Source organism: Diplotaxodon limnothrissa, linkage group LG7 (assembly GCF_057381915.1).
Source record: "Diplotaxodon limnothrissa isolate DT_005_m linkage group LG7, D_limnothrissa_male_GT1.1, whole genome shotgun sequence".
In the NCBI taxonomy this organism is placed as follows: domain Eukaryota; kingdom Metazoa; phylum Chordata; class Actinopteri; order Cichliformes; family Cichlidae; genus Diplotaxodon; species Diplotaxodon limnothrissa.
Genome location: NC_140602.1, coordinates 68238005 through 68261668, shown reverse-complemented (window position 1 = coordinate 68261668; position 23664 = coordinate 68238005). Strand labels below are relative to the sequence as shown.

Genomic DNA, 23664 nt, shown 5'->3' with positions numbered 1-23664 from the left:
AGCCGGAGTACCCGGAGGGAACCCACGCAAACACGGGGAGAACATGCAAACTCCACACAGAAAGACCCCGGCCTGATGGTGGAATTGAACTCAGGACCTTCTTGCTGTGCGGCAACAGTGCTAACCACCGTGCAGCTTGTGGGGATAGGTTAATTGGATAACCCAAATTGTCACTAGGTGTGAATGTGCAAATGAATGTGAGTGCGAATGGTTGTTTGTCCCTGTGTGTTAGCCTTGCGACAGACTGGCGACCTGTCCAGGGTGTACCCCGCCTCTCGCCCTATGACAGCTGGGATGGGCTCCAGCGCCCCCCGCGACCCTGAAAAGGATAAGCGGAAGTGAATGGATGAAGTGGAGGTATTGGTTTTGTTGTGTGGAGTCACAGTTTACTGCAGATTATATCAGTAAGGAAGCTGATTAAATGTTGACTGATAACTTCTGGCGAAGGGGTGGGATTAGATACGTGTGCACGTATCCAAATATTAGCTCTATTTTTGTGGCATTTTTTCTAAATGAACTTCTGTCTATTGTTTACATGATTGAAACAAACAAACAATACTTTTTCTCTAAAGGCAGACATTTTCAAATTAAAGACCTGCACATTTCAAAGTAAAACAGCAACCAAATGTATTGAATAAACACAACATTAATAATAAAACATGATTTTTTTTTTTCCTGTCATCATCGTATTTCGTAACTTAAATAAAGGCAGGATTGATTGAGTGATGCCTTCTGGAGTAAAGGATGATTTATGGAGCAGGAGGAGAGGTTTGTTTCTCGGTGAGTTTGTGGGAAAAACATACGCTCTGCTTTAAAGGCTATTGCAGGATTCATAAATGTGTCACAACAGGGAGGATTTTACTCTAGTATGCACCAGCTGCAAGGTGCCTGTGATGACTGATGGGTTAGTTGTTGTTTAAAATAGTCTCAGCCAGCAAAAACTCATGTTTCCACGTTTTCCTAATTATTCAAAAGTCACGCTTCGGCTTTCTCCCACCCTGTGTCAGCTGCAGAGATGGCTCGTTTGGGGCAGCAGGGCGAGATGACTGAGTACAGGAAGATCGTGATCAAGCGGGACCTGGAGATGGGCGTGGTCATGACGGTGTTTCGGCAGAAGGCAGAGCGCCTCACTGTGCAGGTCATCATGGAGACCCGTCAGGTGGCGTGGACACGTACCGCGGACAAGACCGATGGCGTCTGTAAGTATTTGAGTCTCAGTTGTACGACCTGAGGGTCCCACTGTTGTTTCCTCTGTAAGGCTTGTTGTCATACACCGTGATGCTCCAGCTCAGAATCTGTCAGGTTTGGTTCACAACTTTCAAAAATGGGTTCATCTGAAGCAGGATGTGACATGTTTTAAACCACACCATCCACACTCCTTTCTCTGTGACCTTATTTCCCGTTTCCTAGTATCTATATAGCGGATGTATGTAACCACGGTAACGTCCGCCAGTGTTTTGGGCATTTTAAAGCCACAGTGTTACCATTTTGGTCACTGCCTCATTTCTGTTTCTTTTCTGTGACCCTATGACTAATCACAACATCCCTATAAAAACAAATATCAAACCACACCTCAAAAAGCCAGGAGGCACATTAGTGTATAAGAGGTACCACAGCACATAGAACAGTACCTGTTATCTCCTGCACTTCACTGCTCATTGTGTAGTTTTGAATATCAGCTTCATGAAGCTTCAGAGATGACTGTGGCTAAAAAAGGAAGTTAACCATACATCATATACTCCAGTTTATAAAACAATGTGCATGTTTTGTCTAAATTTCTCCTTGATTGTGTGATTTCACTTTATTCTTGTATATGCATTTGGGGTATTTTAACCTTTATTTGATGGGACAGTGGAGAAAGACACAGAACATAGCCTCGAATCCTTATGGCATATGGGTCACCTGCTGAACACAGGGTGACTCCACTTTAAAAAGGAAATAAAAAACGAGTTTATCATATCTGTGCACAGAGGCCTGATATCTCATCACATGGCTCTGGGGAAAAGATGAGTTAATTATCCTGTTTGTGCGATATAATTGGTAAATGGGGTGGCTGTAACTGAGGTGGTCAGCTACTAAGTGCAAAGTTAGTGGTTCGAACCCAGTCTGCATGCCAAATATCCTTGAGCAAGATACTATGTGCACATAAGCTCCACCCCCTGTTTGTAGTAGGTTTGATAAAGGGGAGGATGAACTGAGGGGCCCAGTGTTAGTCCAAATCAAACATTTCTACTTTAGTAAAGTCTATGAATAAAGTCTAAGTTTGGAAATATGCATTAAAGGTCTCCTTCGGGAATGATGATGGTTGTATAGTTAAATCACATCCTTTAAAAACTGTAGCTGCTTTAAAGAAACACGTGTGCTGCGTTTCAGTGGACCTGTCTGAGATCCGGGAGATCCGTCCGGGAAGGAACTCCAAGGACTTTGAACGCTTCAAAGATGGGAAGGACAAGCGCGATGAGAGCACCTGCTTCACCATCTTTTACGGCTCCCAGTTTGTTCTCAGCACCCTCAGTCTGGGAGGTGAAGCTTTATGGATGTTCCATGCAGTGTTTATAACAGAATTTAGTAGCATCAGAAATATGTATCTGCTGCACAACAAACTCGTAGTTGCCAAGTGGATTTGCGTGATGTATTTGCATCTTCTTTTCATTTCCCACGCTTGCTGTTAAGTTCTTTTGAAGCTTTTCAGTGCATAAGTGCACCTGTTGCTCCAGGAAGTGCCCAGTGCAGGCTAATTTGTTTTAGGGGTAAACGGTAGTTTTGGTGTTACCTATGTAATATAACCAAATCCACTGGTGTTTTCACGAACACATCTTTGAGTAATGAGTCTTTTTTTCTCACTGTGCAGCTGATTCTGTGGATGAGGCGCAGAAATGGCTGGTGGGACTTGAAATGCTGAGGGAGGAGACTCGGGCATCACCAACCCCGGTGCTCATAGAGAGGTAGCCGTGCACGCTGCAGTGTTTACATCACCTCAGACACTGACATTTATTCATTCTGTGAAGATGTCCTCCAACCATAGCTGCCTCGAATTTAAAGCAAAACATTACCCTAAGGTAGCGGTGTCAAACATGTGGCCTGGGGGCCAGAACTGGCCTGGAAAAGACCAGCCTGCCAGACAGCTTTGGAAAATGTAAAAGATGGCAGAAAGTTTTGGACTTTTAACTGTATTTTTATATGTTTTGCAGCTTTTCCTGCTGATAAACACCTCCCCCGAGCCATTTCATCTGACACCGAAGTATTTAAGTGACAGATAAACATTTAAATGACAGGAAAGTTCCTGTTTTTCACTGTCTACTATATAAATTGTGGTTTTAAAAAAAAAAAGAAAAAATTTTTTGCAAATACAGCACATTGTGGCAGTGAGCTACCAGAAACCTTATCATGTAGAAAAACTGAGAGGTGCTCCACTTCTTTATCTTATATTAAGATATTTCAGGGTTTAAATGTGCAGTCAAACATCTTTAGAGCGACAGAATGTGAAGTTTCACATGTTCGGCCCACTTAACTTAACAAAGCGGGCTTTAAAAGTAAAAATGTGAACTGTTTGAGGTCTTTGTTTTTCCATGATCTAAACATAAACTACACTTTTATCAAGTCTTTGCTTTCAAATGTTACATTATACATACTGTTAGGATGCACCTAACAATATGAGTCATGCAAACACCTACAGACACACACAGACACCCAGCTGTGTTTCCATGACTTAACAGGACACACACACACACACACACACACACACACACACACACACACACACACACACACACACACTTCCATAGTTATTTGTGGCTGTGCTGCTCTGATCATTGCTCTCTCTGTGTTATTGCCCCTCCAGCTGGCTGAGGAAGCAGATGTATTCTGTTAATCAGACCAAGACAAACAGGTATGCTGAATATAAAGATTACCTACTAACTGTTTAGTTTATGATACTTACTAATATTTCTTTTTTTTTTTACAAAATAAATCCAGTGGTTTTACCAGTGTGCTGCAGCCCCGATCTCTGGTCCCACCAGCACTAGCGCCTGTTTGCCTTCAGCCACCTGCTGTGTTTAATATGGATTCTTTAAAAATGAACAGAAGCTAAATATTCCAGCTGGCTATATTTAACATGTAGCTAGATGTCTCGAGCTGAAGAGTTAGTGAAGCAACAAACTGTGGAGAGAGCATGCTCAGTTGCTGCGACTCTGTGGTCCACGCCCTCCTGCATGCTCAGAGCGTGAAATGACTGAATGTCCAAACTGTTGTATGGAACACATAAACAGCACTTGACTGTGTTCATCATGTAACAGGATGAGAAATTAATTGGAACAAAGTTGAAATCACGGCAGGACATAAGTCTGGTAAACCTGTTCATGCTGATCCGACCCTTTAAAGTTTACCCATAATGCACTTAGCGATGCAAGCTTCTGTTACTCTGCAATGCGTCACAGATAGTACTACCCTGTGTTACTGATGCTGCGCCTTTCAACCCTGGAAACTTTAAAATTTCTTGTGGATGTAATCTGGATCTCAGAATAATTTCACATTGCGTACACTTGTAAAAAAATCTGTTCTATACCTGATGTTAAGTGGGCTTTTTTCTGCACACAGGACAGTGTCTGAACATGCTATAACCAGTAATAATAAATGGTTTCCAGTCTGATCACACTGGGTTTTTTGTCTCATATCCAGCATCTCCTTGAAGGAACTGAAGGCACTGCTTCCTTTGATGAACTACAAGGCGCCGAGCTCTCGCACTTTGAAAGAAAAGTTCCAGGTATTTCCACTTTGCGGATGCATTTTTAAAAACATAGTTAAACCCCCTCAGAACACAAAACAGTCGTCTGCAGCTGCTCCCGTCAGCTTGATCACAGTTTTCATGCTCTGCTTTCGCAGGAAGTGGGCTCGAAGAAGGATCGCCTGGACTTTGAGCAGTTTCATAAATTTTACAACCTTCTCATGTTTGAGCAGAATGAGGTTTGTATGAATGAATGACATCACATAATATCACCAGACACAGGTTCTTGTTTTTGTAGCCCTTTCATTCATGCTGGGTTTGTTTTTTCTCAGATTCTTGACGAGTTCAAGAAAGAATCCTGCGCCTTCATTCTGGGGTGAGATCCCGTTTCCTCTCGTAAATAATAGCGATCTGATGAAGGATGCTCTGACGGCATCGTGTGAATGTGTGTTCCCTCTCTCCTCCGTCCTGCAGTAACACAGACAAACCGGATGCTTCGGCCGTTCTCCTGCACGATTTCCAACGATTTCTCATCTATCAGCAACAGGTAAACAAGCTACAAGGAATAACGAGCATGTCGGACAAGCCGTGACTATATTTAGGGTGAGGATTATGCAGGAAGCAGACACGGAGCAAACCTGGCACTCGAGGAATCCTGAGTAGAATTTGGAAACTTTGAAGGTGGAAAAGAGCCAAACAGATTAAATATAACCAATCATCAGTGTTGGGTAAGTTACTTTAAAATAGTAACTTAGTTACATTACTAGTTACTTCTCTCAAAAGTAACTCAGTTACTTCAAGTTACTCGTTACTTTCAAAGTAACTAGTTACTAGGCAAAGTAACTTTGGTTTTACTCAGAATTCTCTTGTTAATGTGTTGCTTCCATAACTTTGCAGTCTTCTAGCTTGCTTACTTGCCACAGTGCACTGTGCCACCTACCAATAGAAAGGAAAAAATAATGTGCACATTTCCACGAGAGAAATCCCACGCCTGGACCGTCATTGACTGCTGCCATGATTCTAGCCTACGTCACAGAGTCATGTGCTCTTTTTTACATCTAACGCAAAAACTGCAGTCGTGGTGCTTTCGATTGTACTCAGAACTCGGAAATTCTGCCTTCTGAATAGGAAGATGTAGGTAACACCAGACTGCAGATGAGCTGCATACAGGGCTGGACTGGGACAGAAAATTGGCCCGGGCATTTTGACTAGAGACCGGCCCACCATTATAGGAAAAATCATAAAGCCTTTGAATGAAAATAAACACTGACTGTTGTGACAGTGATGTTCACTGTTTTGATGGTATATATGCATCAATCTATCAATCGTTTGTAAGATTCAGATAATTATTTTTTAAAAGCTAGGCATTTTAAATGAGAATAAGAAAGAAAAGTATTTCTTTGTGCCCCCCTTTCCCCGTTAATGCCCTACATGGACCCCTGGCAACACTTTGCTAGACCCGCACCTGCACAGTTACCAGCTGTCAGCTACCTAAAAAAGGATCCTGGGGTTATTTGTCTCTCAGAAACAGTTCATAACTTCCCTTCAACTCATTCATGTCACCTAAAAGGTAAACCTGTTTCTCAATAGCTGATCAAGCTTAAACGTGCTGCTGTTGTTTAGCGCGACTGGTTTCCTCTTTCGGTGCAAAGTGGGCAATAAACAAACAAGAGAGCCGATCAGCTGATCATTGATCAGTTTCATGATTGAAGTAGAAACAGGAGAGAGAGAGGGTGAGAGGATGAGAGAAGAAGAGGCAGCTGTGCAGCGTAAACACAGAATAACTCCAGCTTTGTGCCTTTTTCATTGTAGCTGAAGTCCGGGACAAACTGTTCCTTTTCACCTCAATAAGAAACGCGTAATATTTTCTCTGAATACCAGACGGGACGGTTGGCAACTCTAATAACTTATGAACAAAATAAAGTTCAACATCATTAACATCATAGCACCCACCCAGCTGTATAGAAACTCCGTCATGCTAGCTAGCACGCAGTACGAAAAAGTCAGAATAACGAAAATAAACTCCACCTAAACTTGGTTCATATCTGACCCAGAGAGACTGCAGGTCATAACTTCTTACCTGAAGTTCAGTTCACACTTGGACCGGCGGCCGCCTCGGGTCTCTTTTCCTTCTGCGTCCCCTTTCCTTCATCCACCTGCTGCCTCCACCACTTGCTAATGTTACTGAATCTGTGGAAGCTCTGCGATGCCACCACACGAAGTAACGAGTAACGACCCTATCTAAATCCCAGTAACGACTAACGCGTTCCTGATTTTGGCATAATAACTAGTTACCGTGCTCGTTACCACAATAATAACGTAGTTACTGTAACGCGTTACTTAATAACGCGTTAGTCCCAACACTGCCAATCATACTGCAGCCAGCACACGTCCAGGACCAGCTGAGTGGTGGAATTCATCTTTCTTTTCACTGTCATAGCAAAGATATGGGTAAATGTACTTCTATTTATTATAATTGTAACTAGTGTGGCGTTGGTTCATCTGGTGTGATGAACAGGGATACTGTACATGTCTTGATGGGTACTTAAGTGAAGCTGTAATGTGTTTACGCAGTGCACATGTGTGTGAGAACGACAGTTTGCAGGGATAAAAACGTTTAAACGTTATTTGGAGGCAAAGTCAACAAAACTTCTGAAGCTTTTAGAATTTTCTGGTGATTCTATGCATGCAGCTTTAAGTCATATTATGAATCAGACTCATGACTCCACGTGAGGCTGTAAAATAATTGCCTGGATTCATCCTAACATGCCTGCTGAGGTCTTTGCTTACAGTTACACCCACTTAAAGGACATATATGTCATCATTTGTCATGGTCCTGGGTCATCTTACCCAGAGTTTGGATTATTGAAATATTTTTCTTTTTCAATATTGTTTCATGTATTTCCTCCTTTATTTATGCCGGATACTAGTTTCCGAGTTCATTCAGACTTGAGTTCTCCCCGCTGTTCTGTCCTCTTGTGTCAGTCCTCCTGTATTAAGTTCATTCTTGTCTGTGTTCTCTCACTTCCTGTTTTATTTTGATAGTTAGCCATTCCTTGTGCTTTGCTTTCAGTTTTGCTTCCCTTGTCTTGTCCTCTCATTACTTCCTGCTGTGTTCCCCACCTGTTTCCACTTGTCTCATCACCTCTTGTTGCTCCTGGATTTTGTTTCCTGATTTCAGCCTTGACCTATTGCAGCATAACTAAGGGAGGACTCAGGGTCACCTGGTCCAGCCCTAACTATATGCTTTAGCAAAAAGGAAAGTTTGAATCTTGAAAGTAGAGATAGTGTCTTTCTCCTGAATCCAAACTGGAAGCTGGTTCCACAGAAGAGGGGCCTGAAAACTGAAGGCTCTGCCTCCCATTCTACTTTTAAATACTCTAGGAACAACAAGTAGGCCTGCAGAGCGAGAGCGAAGTGCTCTAATAGGGTGGTACTATGATCAGGGGTGCACATAAGTGGTCTGCAGGTGCACATTCGCTGTCAAAATAAAAGATGCGCGCCAGATAAGAAGTTGCAACGCACGTTTGCGTACATAAGATTTTCTGGAGGAGGACAGACATTTGTTTAGAACTCCTCAAGATGTCGAAGAAGCTCCTTTAAGCAATTACTGTGGTGTTCCTCCACCTCCAAAGAAATGTCAGGAGTCCGAACCGCAAAAGAAGCGCATATTCTCGGAAAAGTGGTTGCAGGAGGTGAGCTGGCTTCAAACAAATGATGAACGCACAAAGATGTGGTGCGGAATATGCTGTGAAAATCCCACTCTAGCGGACGAAAACAGTGCCTTTTATATGGACGCAAACGCACATTGCAACTTCTTATCTGGTGCGCATCTTTTATTTTGACAGCGAATGCGCACCTACGGGCCACTTATGTGCAGCCCTGACTATGATATCAGGTCACCAGCGACTCGTCCAGGTGTAGGGGTAAGGTTGGGGTTTCTAAACGGGCACATTTTCAGAAACTAGAAAATGTTACTTTCATTTTTACTTTCATCTCGGCATTACAGATTTTCTCATTAAAAGATTTGCAGACTAGCAAAGTTTACCCCCAACAAGTCACCAGTGAGCTGGCGGATGATGGAAGGTTAGCTTATGTTCAGTTCTTATTTATAAGGAAGGGGAACAGTGATATGATATCATTCATTATTGACTTCCTCGCTGTGCAGAGAAGTTTATCTTGGTTTTGTTGCCCTGTTTTAGCCCTGCAGCTGTGCACTGAACTCGCCTCTGGTTTGATTTTTAAATGAGCTGCAGTACTTAAATCTATATGTTAGCAATATTAGCTTATTGCTAACAGAACGCACACTGAAATGTAACTCTTGTGTCGACAGTTGTATATTACAGAAATATATGTGGCTGATGAAGCTATTTTGGGCTGTACTAAAATGGTTCAGAATCGGTGTGTGTTTGATTTGGTAGATTTTATAACTGTGCATCAATTTGTTTTGTAATCTGGCTGTAACAGCAGCCACCTGAAGGCCACAGAGTGATGACCGAAGTGTCTCGCTGTCTGCCGCTGGTCTCTTTGAATGTCAGCACAGGGCTGAATGTCTCAGATGGAGCCTGCTTGGCCCCCCTGGTCAGCTTTGGCCCAAAGACAGTTTGTAGATTGCTGACTAGGTGGTTCCCAGATTCACCACAGTGCAGTCATCAACAGCTGGGACCAGTTATAGAATTTACTGTTTTTCCTTTTCTTCCTTTTCATTTATCGTGCTCTTACAGCAGAAGAGTTCAGTGTGCTCGCTGGACCGATATGCAGATTAAAAACACTCCCCTTCACACTTAAAAGGACCTAAATTAACTGTACTGTGGCCAGTGTTGTGAAGGTTACTTTTAAAATGTATTCCACTACAGATTACAGATTACATGCCCCAAAATGTATTTTGTAACATATTCTGTTACGTTACTCAATGAGAGCAATGTATTCTGAATACTTTGGATTACTTAATATATTATCATGCTTTTTGCAACTACATGAATGAACTATTGCTGTGTGATTTATTACTATTGCTGACGGTTACTCTCCATACCAACACCAACTAGATGTTTAAATCTTAATATAAATGAGTAACAGTAGGTGGACATTAGGTAAGGCTGCACTTTTTGCAGCGATCTCGTATATAAAACAGGTCCGCGGCTCCGAACTGTAGTAAAGGGACCTCTGGCTAATACGTCCGGTTCGTCTCGGGCTCGTAGCTGAAAACTAGCTTTACTTTGTTGTCTGGGTCAAGTTTGCTAGCGAGAGACAGAGAGAGGCGTTGAAAGGCTGCTTACAAACACGAACACAGTGTACAGTCGAGTCTTAATAGCTTACTTACAGCTGGGCTCGTCAGGCACTCTTCTTGGCTGCAGTGGTTATTATTATATTTACATGCTTCCAGCTCCTGGTTCTGCTCGGTGACAGCTCGTACTTTTCCTTTTTCTCCCTCCTCGCTCACAGAAACATCACGGGTCCATTCTCCCTGCAGCACGGACTACACTGCCCATCAGGCTACATTCTTTGGGCCGATGCCTGTAACACTCTGCCTATTGCCTTCATATTAAATCATTTTGTGAATAATTTTTTAAAATATTTCTTCAAGTCATTATGCGGCGTGCAACTAGGGGTGACATGGGCCGCGAGACTGAGACACAGACATTAGAGCCTCTTAATGCGTGTTTTGTGCATGGAATTACCAAAACTAGAGAGAGCAAAGCTGAACATATGAAACAGGAAAAGACCGCCGTGCAATCCATTTATCAGAATCAGAATACTTTATTGATCCCTGGGGGAAATTATTTATTTCAACAAAGTAACTGAATACCACCTTTTCAAACAGTAACTCTAACAGAATACAGTTACTCATATTTTGCATTTTAAATACGTAAGGGCGGTACATTTATTCCGTTAGTCGCCACTGACTGTGGTGCGGTTACTTAATTTACACTCTATCTAAAGCAAGCCATGTAGTTCCCCTCCTCTCTCTAAAGTCTGCTAAGGCTTTCATCTGATTTCCTCATATACAGAGAGCAGCATGTTTATGGATTTCCTCTTTCGCTGACATCACACAGCTCTGGGACTAGAAAAAAAGTGTTTGAAATGAACCGTCGCAGTCTGATGTGTGATTTTTAGTTATTTATTTATTTATTTATTTTGGCCCTTTCATCCATCAGGAAACTTGGGCCAATGATCTGAACCAAGTCAGAGAGCTGATGACAACCTTTATTGATGACACCATGAGAAAAACCAATGACCCGGAGTTCACCGTGAGCGAGGTATTCAGCACCAACATGAGTGGACACCATCTTCCTTCTTCTGCACCAAGTTTGACAATCGATGCTAAAACTGAGTTTTGGCAGGAATGCAGTTGTGTTAAAAAACTTGCTCGAAATTCTGATCAACAGAAAGCAGTCTTTAAGTTTTTGGAGTGTTTAAGTGAATACACAATCATCCCGTAGCAGTTCTACAGCGTTGTGGAGTCTGCAGGGGCGGGGCTGGGGGAACGGGTTAGATTACTCTGAAATCTGAAGCGTTTCTCCTCTTCCAGTTCCTCGGCTTCCTGTTTTCCAAGGAGAATTGTATTTGGGATGAGAAGTTCTCAGACATCAGCAACGTGGACATGAACAACCCTTTGTCGCATTACTGGGTCAACTCCTCACACAACACGTCAGTTTGACTCCGTCACACATACTAATGATGCTCAGTAATATTTCCACATACTGTTGGTTTAAATGTCTCTATGTGTGAAAGATAAAATGTCTCCTGTTGCTCTTCAACAGCTACCTGACAGGTGATCAGATTCGCAGCGAGTCGTCCACAGAGGCTTATGTCCGCTGTCTGCGTCTGGGATGCCGCTGCGTCGAATGTTAGTATCAAACTCCCGGCGTGTGCTGCACCCGAATGACGCCACTGTTCGGGCCCGGCATTAGCATGCATCCTGAGTGATTCTGTTGCAAGTGGACAGCTCAAAGACGGTGACGAAGGAAGGAAGCAAGCAGTGACGTCTGATCATTCAAACCAACGTCTCAGCGTAATCTGGGCTGACTGGGCTACGGCCGCATGCTTTTACCAGCGTGTGTAGATGTGTCCTGAGCAAGGCTGCCGATTTTAATACAATGTCCAAGTGTAAAAGACACTAACAAGTATTGAATAGTCGATAAAGTCTTTTGTACGCCTTACAGACCAGCGAGCCAGCTCTAACACTCAGTAATGCTCCTGCCCCAATATCTCATTCATCAAATATGCTTCCAAAAAAAAAAAACGAAAGAAAGTTGGCTGGTGCAGGTCAGAGCGACTGCTGGGGTCTCCACGTGTTTGCCCAAAAACTCGCGGTTAACGTCACAGTCTCTAAGTTGTCGGTTCTCTCTAAGTGCACGGCTGCTGATTACACATTTGATCTTTGAAAATGGAAACTCTGTGCATGCTAGTTTGTATCAAAGTGAGCAAGAAGTGATCGCAGGCCCTCGTCGAGATGTGAGAGCAGAACTTTGATTTTGAGCTGTCCACTTTTGATTGGCTCCCTCAAGACACATGTTAATGTAGGCAGAACAAAAATCAGTGACTGAAATAAGATTTATTTTAACTCTTGTCTGTCTTATATGGTTTCTAACATATAAATTAACCACCCCGTCCACTCGATGTTTTGGGGCTTTTCAGCTTAATTTGGCCAAACTCTTATTTAATGCTTAGTAACGTTTGACGTAAATGTCACAGAACCACAGTTGATTGCTTTAACTTTGGACATTACATGTAAAACAAGAGTTTTTAATAAGAGTTTTTTTTGCTCACTCAGTGTGTTCACAGTGTCTCTTTGTGTGTTACTGAATGCAAACAGTGGACTGCTGGGAGGGCCCCGGGGAGCCAATCATTTACCATGGCTGGAGCAGGACGACGAAGATCAAGTTTGAGGATGTGGTCAGAGCGATAAACGAGCACGCTTTTGTCACCTCAGAGTAAGAATCAAAACAACCAGACGTGTTACTCAAAAAATGCTGCCTTTGACTGCTGTTAGATCTGAATATAAGCTGATGATGGATCCAGATAAATCAACATTGCAGTTCTGTGAATTCAAAGATCTGAGCTAAACTGCAGAAGCAGCGATTCAATGTGATGATTTAAGAACTTTTTGTCAGCCTCTTAATTCATTGGGAAGGATTCTGTTTTTTCATTGGACCATTCAGAACATCTCGGTAACCACGTCTCGTTGTCTCAGGTTCCCGGTGATTCTGTCCATAGAGGAGCACTGCCCTGTAGATCAGCAGCGTCAGATGGCTCGTACTTTCAGAGAAGTATTTGGAGACAAACTGCTGATCGAACCCGTGGAGCACCTGGCCGAGCAGCTGCCTTCACCCACGCAGCTGAAGGGCAAGATCATACTCAAGGTAATGTGGTCTGAGCGCATCCGCGCGTCAGTGGAAACGATTTGTCATAATTCCTGAAAACGGTGCTCACCTTGTTTTCTTTGAGCAGCACAAGAAGATCAACATGGAGGGAGGATTCACCGTCAAGGATGTTAGAAAGGGACAGAAAGAAGGAGACCTGGAGATCTGGGACCCTGTGGATCAGGTATTACCCCACATATCAGTGTGTGCCATTGATGAGAGAGGTTTGAGGTTCTGAGATTAAATGTGTTCAGTTATGTCATTTAAATGTAGCTAAATCCAGTCAAATCCAATGAATTTCTCTGGATTCAGGGCTGACGGTTCTTGCCACTTTTTGCCTCTATTATGATAATATAGTGTTAAACAGCTGCATTAGTACTGTAGCGTAACAAACGGACTCGTGTCTGCGCTATGCTGGGTGCTCATGTGCGTCTGCAATTTTTTGTCATCTCTCTGTAATTCATTGACCTCACTGAGCGAAAGCAGCGCCCGACGCTTTGTGTCCCTGTTGCTCTTTGAAAAGCTTCCTGAACAAGTGGCATGTTTTGCATGGGAAGGTGGAAATGTAAATGTTCATTTCTCTTTGTCAGCGCTGGAACAAGCACTACTGTGTGATCTCTGACGACAAGCTGTACTATGCAGAAGAGTACGAGGATGAGGAAGAGGATCCCAGGAAGGTAAAAACCAAAGTTTAGTAGCAAACTTCAAATATCAGGTTTATGCATCTTTTTTGGACATGTGGTGCAATGAGCTGTAAAGAAGCGAAAAGGGGATGTTGAATGATGTCTTATATTAAAATTTCAATAGATTAGTTATTATTTCCAAAGTACAACGATACTAAAGTGAAAGTACTAAGTATATGGTTTTAAAACAGAAAAATAGCTCCTCCTGATTCATTTGATTCTTGTTACTCTTGTAATAAAAAATAGCATTTTATGATTATAGATGACTAAGCTCGAGTTTATTGTAATATTCATCTTGTGATAATTTCACTCGTCATTAGCGAGAAATGCTGGAGCCCTAACCCTGACTCCTTCAGCTCCAAGTTATTAACAGAACTTTTACAATAATTTAGAAAAGTGTTGATAGAACTTTTGTTTTTGTGACGTTTCAGTATCAGGACCTTCACTGCTCGGAGCCGTGGTTCCACGGTCGCATGAAGGAAGGCAGGCAGATGGCCGAGCGGCTGATCCAAGATTACTGCAAAGAGACCAGCGGACGAGACGGCACCTTCTTGGTCCGACAGAGCGATACCTTCGTTACAGACTATACGCTCTCCTTCTGGTACAGTGTCCCATGTTTTTTTTCATCAGATTTACACACCAGCACTAATTTCTGTTTGTCCTTCCCCCTCTGTGTTCGCTTTCTAAGGGTGGGACCTTGGCGTCATGTAGTATAGGAAACGAGAAGGGCGAGAGATTTGAGAATGGGGCTCAGAAAAATGTAAAGTTTGCTCTGCTGTGAGAATGTGTCTTGTAGTGTGTGCTATACTACTATCTGACCATCACATCTCCTACTCCATGGTGGAAAGCACAGATGCTGTGTGGGATTTTTAAGAAATATTAAGAAATTATATAAAAATGTGCACTATATAAAACAGTCAGTAAATCAACAATAACTAAACACTGAAATACACAATAAAGATAAGCCTGAAGAATTTCTTCCTGTTTAGGGCTCATAGGAGGCATCTGTGTTCAGTAGTTTTTGCACTTAAACAACCTTCCTCGAGGTTTCTGTGCTCATTAATGATGAATAGGAATATTGACTTTATACAACATAACTAATGACCTTACCCACTAAATGATTTCCACTAATAAAATCATCATTTACATGAAGGAATATGAAAAACAGAAAATTCAAATTTTCCCACTTTAGTTAAAATAGGATTGTTGATTATCTGCAGTAATTTGTTTGCCAGCAGTGAGATCACACATCCCTGTCCTTCCATGCGCTTTCACAGAGGTGGGTTTCAAAGCGGCTTGCAGAGGCAACAGCAGTTGTTAGCAGGCTAAAGCAGTTTAACTGGCACACTCTATATCAGCTGCCAGGATAGCTAACTGAGCTTAGCTTCACGCTGTGTTCAATTTGTGTGGTTCAACAAGGATCTATTATTATTTTTATTCTTGTACTTAATCTACCTTTCCTCAATTTAAAGTTTAATGTAATGTGACATTAATGTAAGGCACTGAAATCATCCTCTGTGTGAAAGAAGCAGTTTTAGCTGATTGGCTGCGCTTCACAAATGGAAGGTTTGAACAGCAAATGGGCGGGGCTTCTGTGCTCACAGCCAGAGCTGTGTGCCTTAGATAGATGATGCTGGAGAGATCCTCTCTATCATACATAACCAAGAGTAAAAATAAAGTGTCTACTTCCTGGTGTGTCACAGTTTGCATTAAAGCTGCACCTAAATTTAAACCAGAGAGGAAAGGAAAGAACAAAATGAGAGCGTAGTTGAAAAGCTGGTGGTAATGTCTATAAAAACCCAACAAAAGGGTGAAAAATCCAGGGAATGAAATTCCAACAAAATTCCTCAGCTTGAGGATAATGAGGGAAAACTCACAGCAGTGAAAACAGACCATCCAACAGAGACCACGGGGAAGACTGGAAACACACAATAATAATGGATTGCATTTATATAGCGCTTTTCGAGACCCTCAAAGCGCTGTACAATTCCACTATTCATTCACACACTGGTGGAGGCAGCTACAGTTGTAGCCACAGCTGCCCTGACAGAAGCGAGGCTGCCATATCGCGCCATCGGCCCCTCTGGCCATCACCAGTAGGCGTTAGGTGAAGTGTCTTGCCCAAGGACACAACGACTGAGACTGTCCGAGCCAGGGCTCGAACCGGCAACCTTCCGGTTACAAGACGAACTGCCAACTCTTGAGCCACGATCGTCCCACACACACTCTGTAGTGGGGATTGAACACAGGAGTTTGGAGACACAAATGAAACTGTTAAGGACAACGAGACAACAGGAAACCAACAATAGCCATAACTGAAACAAGGAAACGCTGAAACATGAATGAACTTCTAGAGGAGGAACATGGAAAAGGGAGCGCGTAGGAGATAACTACAAATACAAGAACCAAAAAACACAACGGACTGAAGTCATTCCTAGAAAATCACGACGTAAACAGAAACCAGACACAAACCAGACTCAGTAATTTAATAAGGAAATAAGGTCAGTAGAACAATAACGAAATAAAAACTGTAATCCAAACGTTACACTTTTGAACAGAAAATACAAACTGAGGGCGCCGGTTCAGCTCGGTGGGATAAGCAGCCGGTCTGGGCTCCAATACGACCCTCAGCCCTTTGTTGGATGTCTCTCCTGTCAGGCTTCACTGCATCTATCAAAATAAGGCCGAAAACACGTTTAAACTCAAATGGAAACTCGGACTAGAATATATTCAATTTGAATTCAGTTAGGGTTAGAAGCTGAATAGGTCAGCTGTAAACACTTTGGTAGCTTCATGTTTCTGCTACACTGGAGAAGAAAGCTTGATGTCGATGTCATCATTTCGGTCATTTGTTTGCACGTGTTTCAGGCGAAGCGGGAGGGTGCAGCACTGTCGCATTCGCTCCGTCACAGAGGGCGGACACACCTCCTTCTACATGACGGCAAACCTGCACTTTCCCAGCGTGTACGCCCTGATCCAGCACTACAGAGACAACCCACTGCGCTGCCAGGACTTTGAGCTGCGCCTCACCGATGCCGTACCAAAACCCGACTCACATCTGCAAGAAGGGTTTGTTCCACAGTGCTAAAATGCATCACAGACATCACAGGGTGCTGAATCATTTTGCAGTGTGGTGAGAAATAACGAGTTAATCATTCACAACTTCTCAGCTTATAATAAAAAACCAAACCCTTGTTTGATGCAGGGCTCCACATCGATGTCCAGTTTTAGTTGTGTTACTGTAGCTAAGCTTACATCTCACATTCAGTCCCACACACATATGCATAGCTTCTGTTTCTCACTTTCACACATGCACACCCACGGACGGGTAGTCACTGCCCTCTCACTTCTTTCAGCCTTTTTTTTAAGAGCATGGAAGAAAGAAAACTCCTGTTTCTGTCAAAGCCAAGCCATCATCTGATAAACAGACATGCCGCATAAATAGAATAGAATTCAACTTTATTGTCATTGCACATGTCACAAGTCCAGGCAACGAAATGCAGTTTGCATCCATCCAGAAGTGCTTTAGCCATGAGATAGATACATTAACAATTTCCTATCACTATAAGTATGTACAGGCTATGAACAGGATCTAAATATGAAACTATACAGAAATATGAACTATGCAAGTTATAAACAGTTGTAGAATTAAAATGATCGTATTGTACAGAATGATTATTTATACAGCATTTACAGTAGTGCAGTTAAGATAAGTGAGATATGTGGATAATTTCTACAGAGGCTATATAAAGTGCTAGTGGTTGTGAATGTGTAAGGGTGTAACCCTCCTTGTGTTTGTGTGGAGCAGGTGGTTCTACAGTAACCTGAGCAGAGGTCAGGCAGAGGATTACCTAATGAGGATTCCCAGAGATGGAGCCTTTCTCATCCGGCAGAGAGAAGGAGAACCAGACTCCTTTGCCATCACATTCAGGTACCGTGCCAAAGGAAATTCAACAAATGTGTCTCCACTGAAATGTGTCATTTCATAAAGGGTGAAATAAAGTTGATGACCCCTCATTATGTAACTGTAATCTCCATAAAAACTTTCCATTAATTCAGACACTGATCCATTAGTGACAAAGTTGGGCTAAAATGTGTGTTTTCCAACCTAAATCTGATGATCGGGGTGACAGAGCCAGAACACACTGCCACCGTGAGCATCTGCATAACGGGTTTAGTACTGCAAACATAACTATTTGTTATCAACTTCTGTCATTCAGAGGTGACGGTAAGGTGAAACACTGCCGCATCCAGAAGGAGGGCAACATGTATCTGCTGGGCACCACTACGGAGTTCGAGAGCCTCGTGGAGCTGGTCAACTACTTTAGGAAGAAACCGCTGTATCGCAAGATTAAGCTACGTTACCCGGTCACGCCCGAGCTGGTCGACCGCTTCAGCACAGTGAGTTTCAAGAGATTCTGCCACTGTTGCAATAAGTTTGTGGAAACTAGTGAATCATTTGCGCTTGAGAAACAGGTAATTATGGTAGCCCCAAGAGTTCAAACACACTAACAGCTAGAAAACTCAAGGAAACTCACTGTTTTTGGTTTTTGCAATAATGCAACGGAACAGCTGCGGACGTGACAAGCTAAGAGTAAATGGCTGTTAGCAAACATGTCTCTGCAGTATTTTATGAATCGTGTGATTAAAACACTCATTACCTTGCATCTTTGTCTGCAGTGTTACATCCTCACTGCGTGCGACTCCGGAGACTGTGCTTGTCCTCTCTGAGCTACCATAGAATTTTCTAAAAAAAACAAAACACACACAAATAAAAGGAGAAACAAAAATCAGTATTTGATCACTTATTGTATTTACTGCCATGTTAGTTGTAGAGTTCCTGCTCGTCTCTGACTGTAAATTAGGAAAGTTTGTGGCAAAGCCAGTAAATTCCTCAGTGTCAAAATACATGGTGATCAGTCTGAGGAAGGTTTATCATTTTAAACTCAGAACATTTACTGTACAGTTTACTACAGAACATTTCAGGTCAGCGTCAGGTCATGATATCCTCCTAACAGTGCGCTGTGTTTCACAGGAGAAGAACTGTGCCTCTTTATATGATGTGAAGACGTATGTGGAGCCCAATGAGATCGAGCCCTCGCTGGTGTGTATGCAGTCAGATTTGGTCATGTGGTGTGTTGTCGAGTATTCTTTGATTATCGTTCCTTTAACGTTCTCAATTCTATGTGTTTGTCTCCTTTAGCCTAAAAATACTGTCAAGGCATTATACAGCTACCAGGCGAGGAGGCCAGATGAGCTGAGCTTTCAACAAGGAGCTTTGATACACAACGTGTCCAAAGAGGCTGATGGATGGTGAGTCCACACGCAAGTTTGTGTCTTTGCATGTACGTGGTTGGCATGGCCACGGACTGATTTAGTGACACAGATGTGGAGAAGGCCCTCCGCCCTCAACAGTAGAGATCGGACTCCAATTAGAAGTGACATGAAGTGGCTTTTTGTCTTTGCTGATGTATCTTAATGTAACAACTTTGTGTTGATTTTTAGCTAGTTTGTGTATTTCTTTGGGCATCTTGGTGTCTTCTTATTTCTGTCTTTTTGTGCTTTTTTTCTTGTTGTGTCTGTTTTAGATGTTTTGTGTCTCATTGTAGCCCATTTGGTCTATTTGTGGTATTTACCAATGTTCCCCCTAAGCTGCGCGCGTGCACAATTGTGCACTGCTGGCACGGTCTCTGCGCACAAAATCTGTGTTGCGCACAAAAATAATCTGACCTGAATTGAAATTAAAATTAAAACTTTAACAATTCTGTTTTGCAGTGTTAGTCAGTGAGTGACTGGCTGCTCCCGTATGGGATTAGAACGATGCCGCCTTATCCCACAGCCAATGATGCGATTCACATTCGTATATGTTTGGTTTTCTTCCTGAATACTGTCGTTGGTTATATTTACTGCGGGAAGAAACGGTAAAAACGGCGTTTTATAAGGAAAACGCTCGAAAGCGTGAGAGCAAAAACAACACCAAACCCCTCCCCCTGCCCTTTCCTATTGGTGGAAAAATGTACCATGTCGACCAATCAAAAAATGATATGGCAACATGGCATTTAGATGTTTAGGGAGGGGGAAGTTTTAGGAGTGACGGCGTGTTTGAGACGTGAGAGATTTGCGACGTTTAGCGCAAATCTTGTGTAGTTAGTGTGTAGTTAGTGTGTAGTTAGTGTGTAGTGTGGTCAATAGTTTTGTTGTGTGTGTCAGAGCAATGAGGAAACTGCTGAATGTTACAGGTGTTACAGCAGTGACACATCTCCTGTTGTCAGGCCTGCAGGTATCAGGCTGTTGTTCTCCTTTATCTCATAGTGTGTGTGTGTGGGGGGGGGTGGGGGGTTGTTTTTTTTGATTGAATTTACCAATGAAATGATTCTAACAGTTACTTCAAACCCTCAGTAACCCTTACATAAACATGGCTAATTGCAAACACGGGACTTTTCACATCAACTTACACAGAAGTATCATTAAGGACAGCAACTTTATTATTTAGACTCTTTCTCTCCTACTGAGCTCTAAACTAACTTTAATAATGAACTCTGAGTCTGTTAGACTCCACGTCTTACCGTTAGTGCTTTTAAATTTGATTAGTTTGACTTTATTAACAGACTACATACAAACGGACTTTCAGGGTGGATGTAATAAAATAATTAGAAAGCCATTTCTTGGTGCAGCTGTCTCGTAATTAGAGACCAATCTTTAAGTAACGATCTCCTTCTGCTGGCCTCTGACAGTGGACTTGTCTGTGTGCTTCTATTGTTAGATCTGAGTCCTCGGTGCAGCATTTGATGCTGCTGACTGATTATTACACAGTGTAGAAGACATCATCAAAATGTATTGTGCTGGCTTGAATAGTGTTTAGCTGACAGATTCCAATGCGTTCATGAGTCTTCCTCACTCGCAGAAGTTATGTGTCAGACATGAGCTACATGGACTGCTGTAATTCCTTTATTCTCATGTTGTTTTGAAGGTTGTCAGAAAAGCCTTTAGTTGCTCCAAAATACTGACAGGGACTAAAAATAGAGCCCATATATTTTCTATATTGGCTTTTCTTCACTGGTTCCCTGTTGAATGCAGAACTTAAAATTCTTCTCCTGACAAACAAAGGCTTGAAAGATCAGGGCCCATCATATTTTAAAGATCTTAGCACCTTATTGTCTTAACAGAGCACAATGTTCTAAGACTGCACATATTAAACAAATATGTAGGACTGCTTTCTTCCACTTGCACAGTATCTCTAAAATTAGAACCATCCTGTCTCAGAGTGACGTAAGATCCTTCTCATCACATACAAGGTCTTGAATATTCAGGCCCCGTCTTATCTTAAAGACTTCGTCGTACCGTATCACTCCATTAGAGCACTTCCCTCTCACACTGCGGGCTTACTTGTGGCTCTGGTGACCCTCAATCCTCCCTTTGCTGCGCTGCACAGCACTGAGTGATGCACTGAGTGTTTCTTGTTCAGTCTGCTGGAGGTTTCTTCCTGTTAAAAGGGATTTTTTTCCCCTTCCCACGGTCACCAAAGTGCTTGCTCATAGGGGGGTCGTCTGGTTTTGTAAGCTCTTTGCCTCACAGTATAAAGCACCTTGAGGCGACTGTTGTTGTGAGTTGGTGCAATATAAATCAAACTAAATTGAACTGAAGTGACTCATTCTGCTCATTACAGGTGCAGAGGAGACCACGGTGGCAAGTTACAGTTATTCTTTCCTGCTAACTACGTGGAGCCAGTGTCCAGCAACACCGAACCTGTCATCAGAGTGCAGGTAAAGATTAGAAGTCAGGTCAGAGTTCAACTGTACTGTATCTGTGTGGAAAGTGACTGAAAACGACCTCTATTTGTGATGTCTGCTAAAACAGGAAATGGAAGATAACCCACTAGGTGAACTATGTCAGGGCGTCGTGGACATCTCCAAATGCAACATTCAAAACTGTGAGTACTCGTTATCTTGGTGTGTCACACAGTCACAATGGAAAAGCACAGTTAATATACATTACACAGCAGCGTCGTCCAGTTTAGTTCAGTCCTGAGCATTTTTCTGTGGCTTTAACTCAGTTTGGACTAAATGTGTCATTACTGCGTTAGGGTTTGTATACACGTCGACTAAATCCTGATTCCTCAAAGTTTGCACAAAGTTTGGGAGTCAAACATCACTGGGCCTCTCTGTCTTCCTTTTTGTAGTGAAGAATGGTAAATACGGGAAGCCCCACGCAGTGACCTTGCAGGACCAGGATGAAGACAGTCTGCAGTTTGACTTGACTGCAGGTTCTCTGGAAGAGCTGTTTGAATGGTACAAGGTGGCATGGGACATTATTCAGAGAACGGCGAACCAGCAGTACAGCAAGGATCAACAGGTGAGTGCGATATGCTTCTGTGGAAGCAGAGCCCGCATCATAAAACCTGTTGGGATGCGATTGCTGGAGGTTGCAGCAAAACCAGCAGCAACCACAGACTTTGGTCACCTGCTGATTGCCATGGTTGCCTGTAGATTGCATGGAAGACATCAACTTGTATGCAAACAGTTGGAAACTAACCACCAAGCGTTAGTGAAACTGGAAAAACTGCAGCACAAAACAGAACGTTTGCATCCAAAGTTCTGCCTTTAATGCTGAAACCAACCAATGCAAATCTCACTGGTGATGGGAGGAATCTGCCCGCGACCAAAGCAATCACAAGCAGGTCTTTGGTGCAGCAGTGTATGCATCTTTGCAACCAACCCGTCCCTAGCAACTGGGGTGTCAACCAATGTTCTCTAGGCTTGTGTGAATGTGACTTTAAACGAGATACAAAGTGACTACAAGTGAATACAAAGTTACTTACTAACAACTACAACGACAAAAACTGCTACAGGGAGACACAAAATGCTCCGTTCAGTCAGTGGGGCTGGTTCTACTGGTGCTCTCTTCCTGTTAAAAGAGAGTTCTTCTTTCCCACCGTCACAAAGTGCTTGCTCACAGAGGATCATGTGGTATCTTATCTGATACCACAGATACGATGTAGGGCAATTTAAGACAAATGTTGTTGTAATTTGAAATCATTTAAAAATATACAAAATTAATGTAAAAACTAATAACTGAAGAAACTATAACTGCAAAGAAATGATGTAAAAGAGCATCATCTGTGTGAGCTTACGGGAAGGTTGTGTATTGACCGAAGCAAAGTGCAAGATGCAAAACCACATCGGCGTCTATATTCATAGGTGGTCTGTCCACATTACAGTGCAAACAGGAAGTGACTTGTTTTTCTGTTCGATATCAGATGAAACAACAGGTGGAAGTGGAGAAGAAGGCAGTGGTCGCCACGGAGATGTCGGAGGTGGTGGTCTACTGTCAGCCACGCAGCAAAGAGAAGGACCGCTTTGGTAAATACGTGTCAACTCACATGACAGGCTGCGCTTGAAGCTTTTGCACGCTGCTTTAAAATGAAACCTTGCCTCACTTATTTAATCTGAGGTTAAGAATCGAAATCATTGGTGAATGCGGTGTTACCTTTGTAACTCCATGTAACAGTAAGATGAATTCAAGCTTTGTGTTTGAATCGCTTTTCTCCAGACCTCCAGTTATAAAAGCAACGTAGTTATTGTACAAAGTGTAAAATAAAACCACAAATACTCACACCCAGCCTTGCAGGATTAAAAAAGCATGTTTAAAGCCGGCAATGACAAACTGTCTAGCTTGCAACAACATTGTCCTGATCGGTGGATTTATTGATAACTCATCTGTTTAGTAAATGTCACTGATTGACTTTGGTGTGCCACAGGGTGCTCATAACTGTAAAAGTGCCTGACCGCTGCTAATCGGGGTTACTGTGTTTGGTGTGCTGGGCCTGTTATGTAGGCCACACACGGCAAACAGAGGGAGGTGACCTTTACGGGGCCAGCTGCCAAATTTCAATCAG

At 42.6% G+C, this 23664-nt stretch overlaps 1 protein-coding gene across 1 annotated transcript in view; it reads left to right on the top strand.

Annotated features, from left to right (window-relative positions):
- Nucleotides 1-23664, top strand: part of plcg2 (phospholipase C, gamma 2) — a 48141-nt gene that overhangs the window by 17031 nt on the left and 7446 nt on the right. Inside the window, exons 2-26 of the mRNA XM_085358803.1 lie at nt 1008-1199; nt 2374-2523; nt 2852-2945; nt 3842-3889; nt 4678-4762; nt 4882-4962; nt 5056-5099; nt 5198-5270; nt 10879-10980; nt 11253-11371; nt 11485-11570; nt 12540-12657; nt 12918-13086; nt 13175-13270; nt 13677-13763; nt 14201-14370; nt 16638-16838; nt 17578-17700; nt 17990-18170; nt 18805-18873; nt 18973-19082; nt 21436-21532; nt 21627-21699; nt 21949-22121; nt 23026-23128. Coding sequence (XP_085214929.1) covers nt 1016-1199; nt 2374-2523; nt 2852-2945; nt 3842-3889; nt 4678-4762; nt 4882-4962; nt 5056-5099; nt 5198-5270; nt 10879-10980; nt 11253-11371; nt 11485-11570; nt 12540-12657; nt 12918-13086; nt 13175-13270; nt 13677-13763; nt 14201-14370; nt 16638-16838; nt 17578-17700; nt 17990-18170; nt 18805-18873; nt 18973-19082; nt 21436-21532; nt 21627-21699; nt 21949-22121; nt 23026-23128 — 2836 coding nt within the window. The 5' untranslated portion in view covers nt 1008-1015. The remainder of the gene's footprint in view (nt 1-1007; nt 1200-2373; nt 2524-2851; nt 2946-3841; nt 3890-4677; nt 4763-4881; nt 4963-5055; nt 5100-5197; nt 5271-10878; nt 10981-11252; nt 11372-11484; nt 11571-12539; nt 12658-12917; nt 13087-13174; nt 13271-13676; nt 13764-14200; nt 14371-16637; nt 16839-17577; nt 17701-17989; nt 18171-18804; nt 18874-18972; nt 19083-21435; nt 21533-21626; nt 21700-21948; nt 22122-23025; nt 23129-23664) is intronic.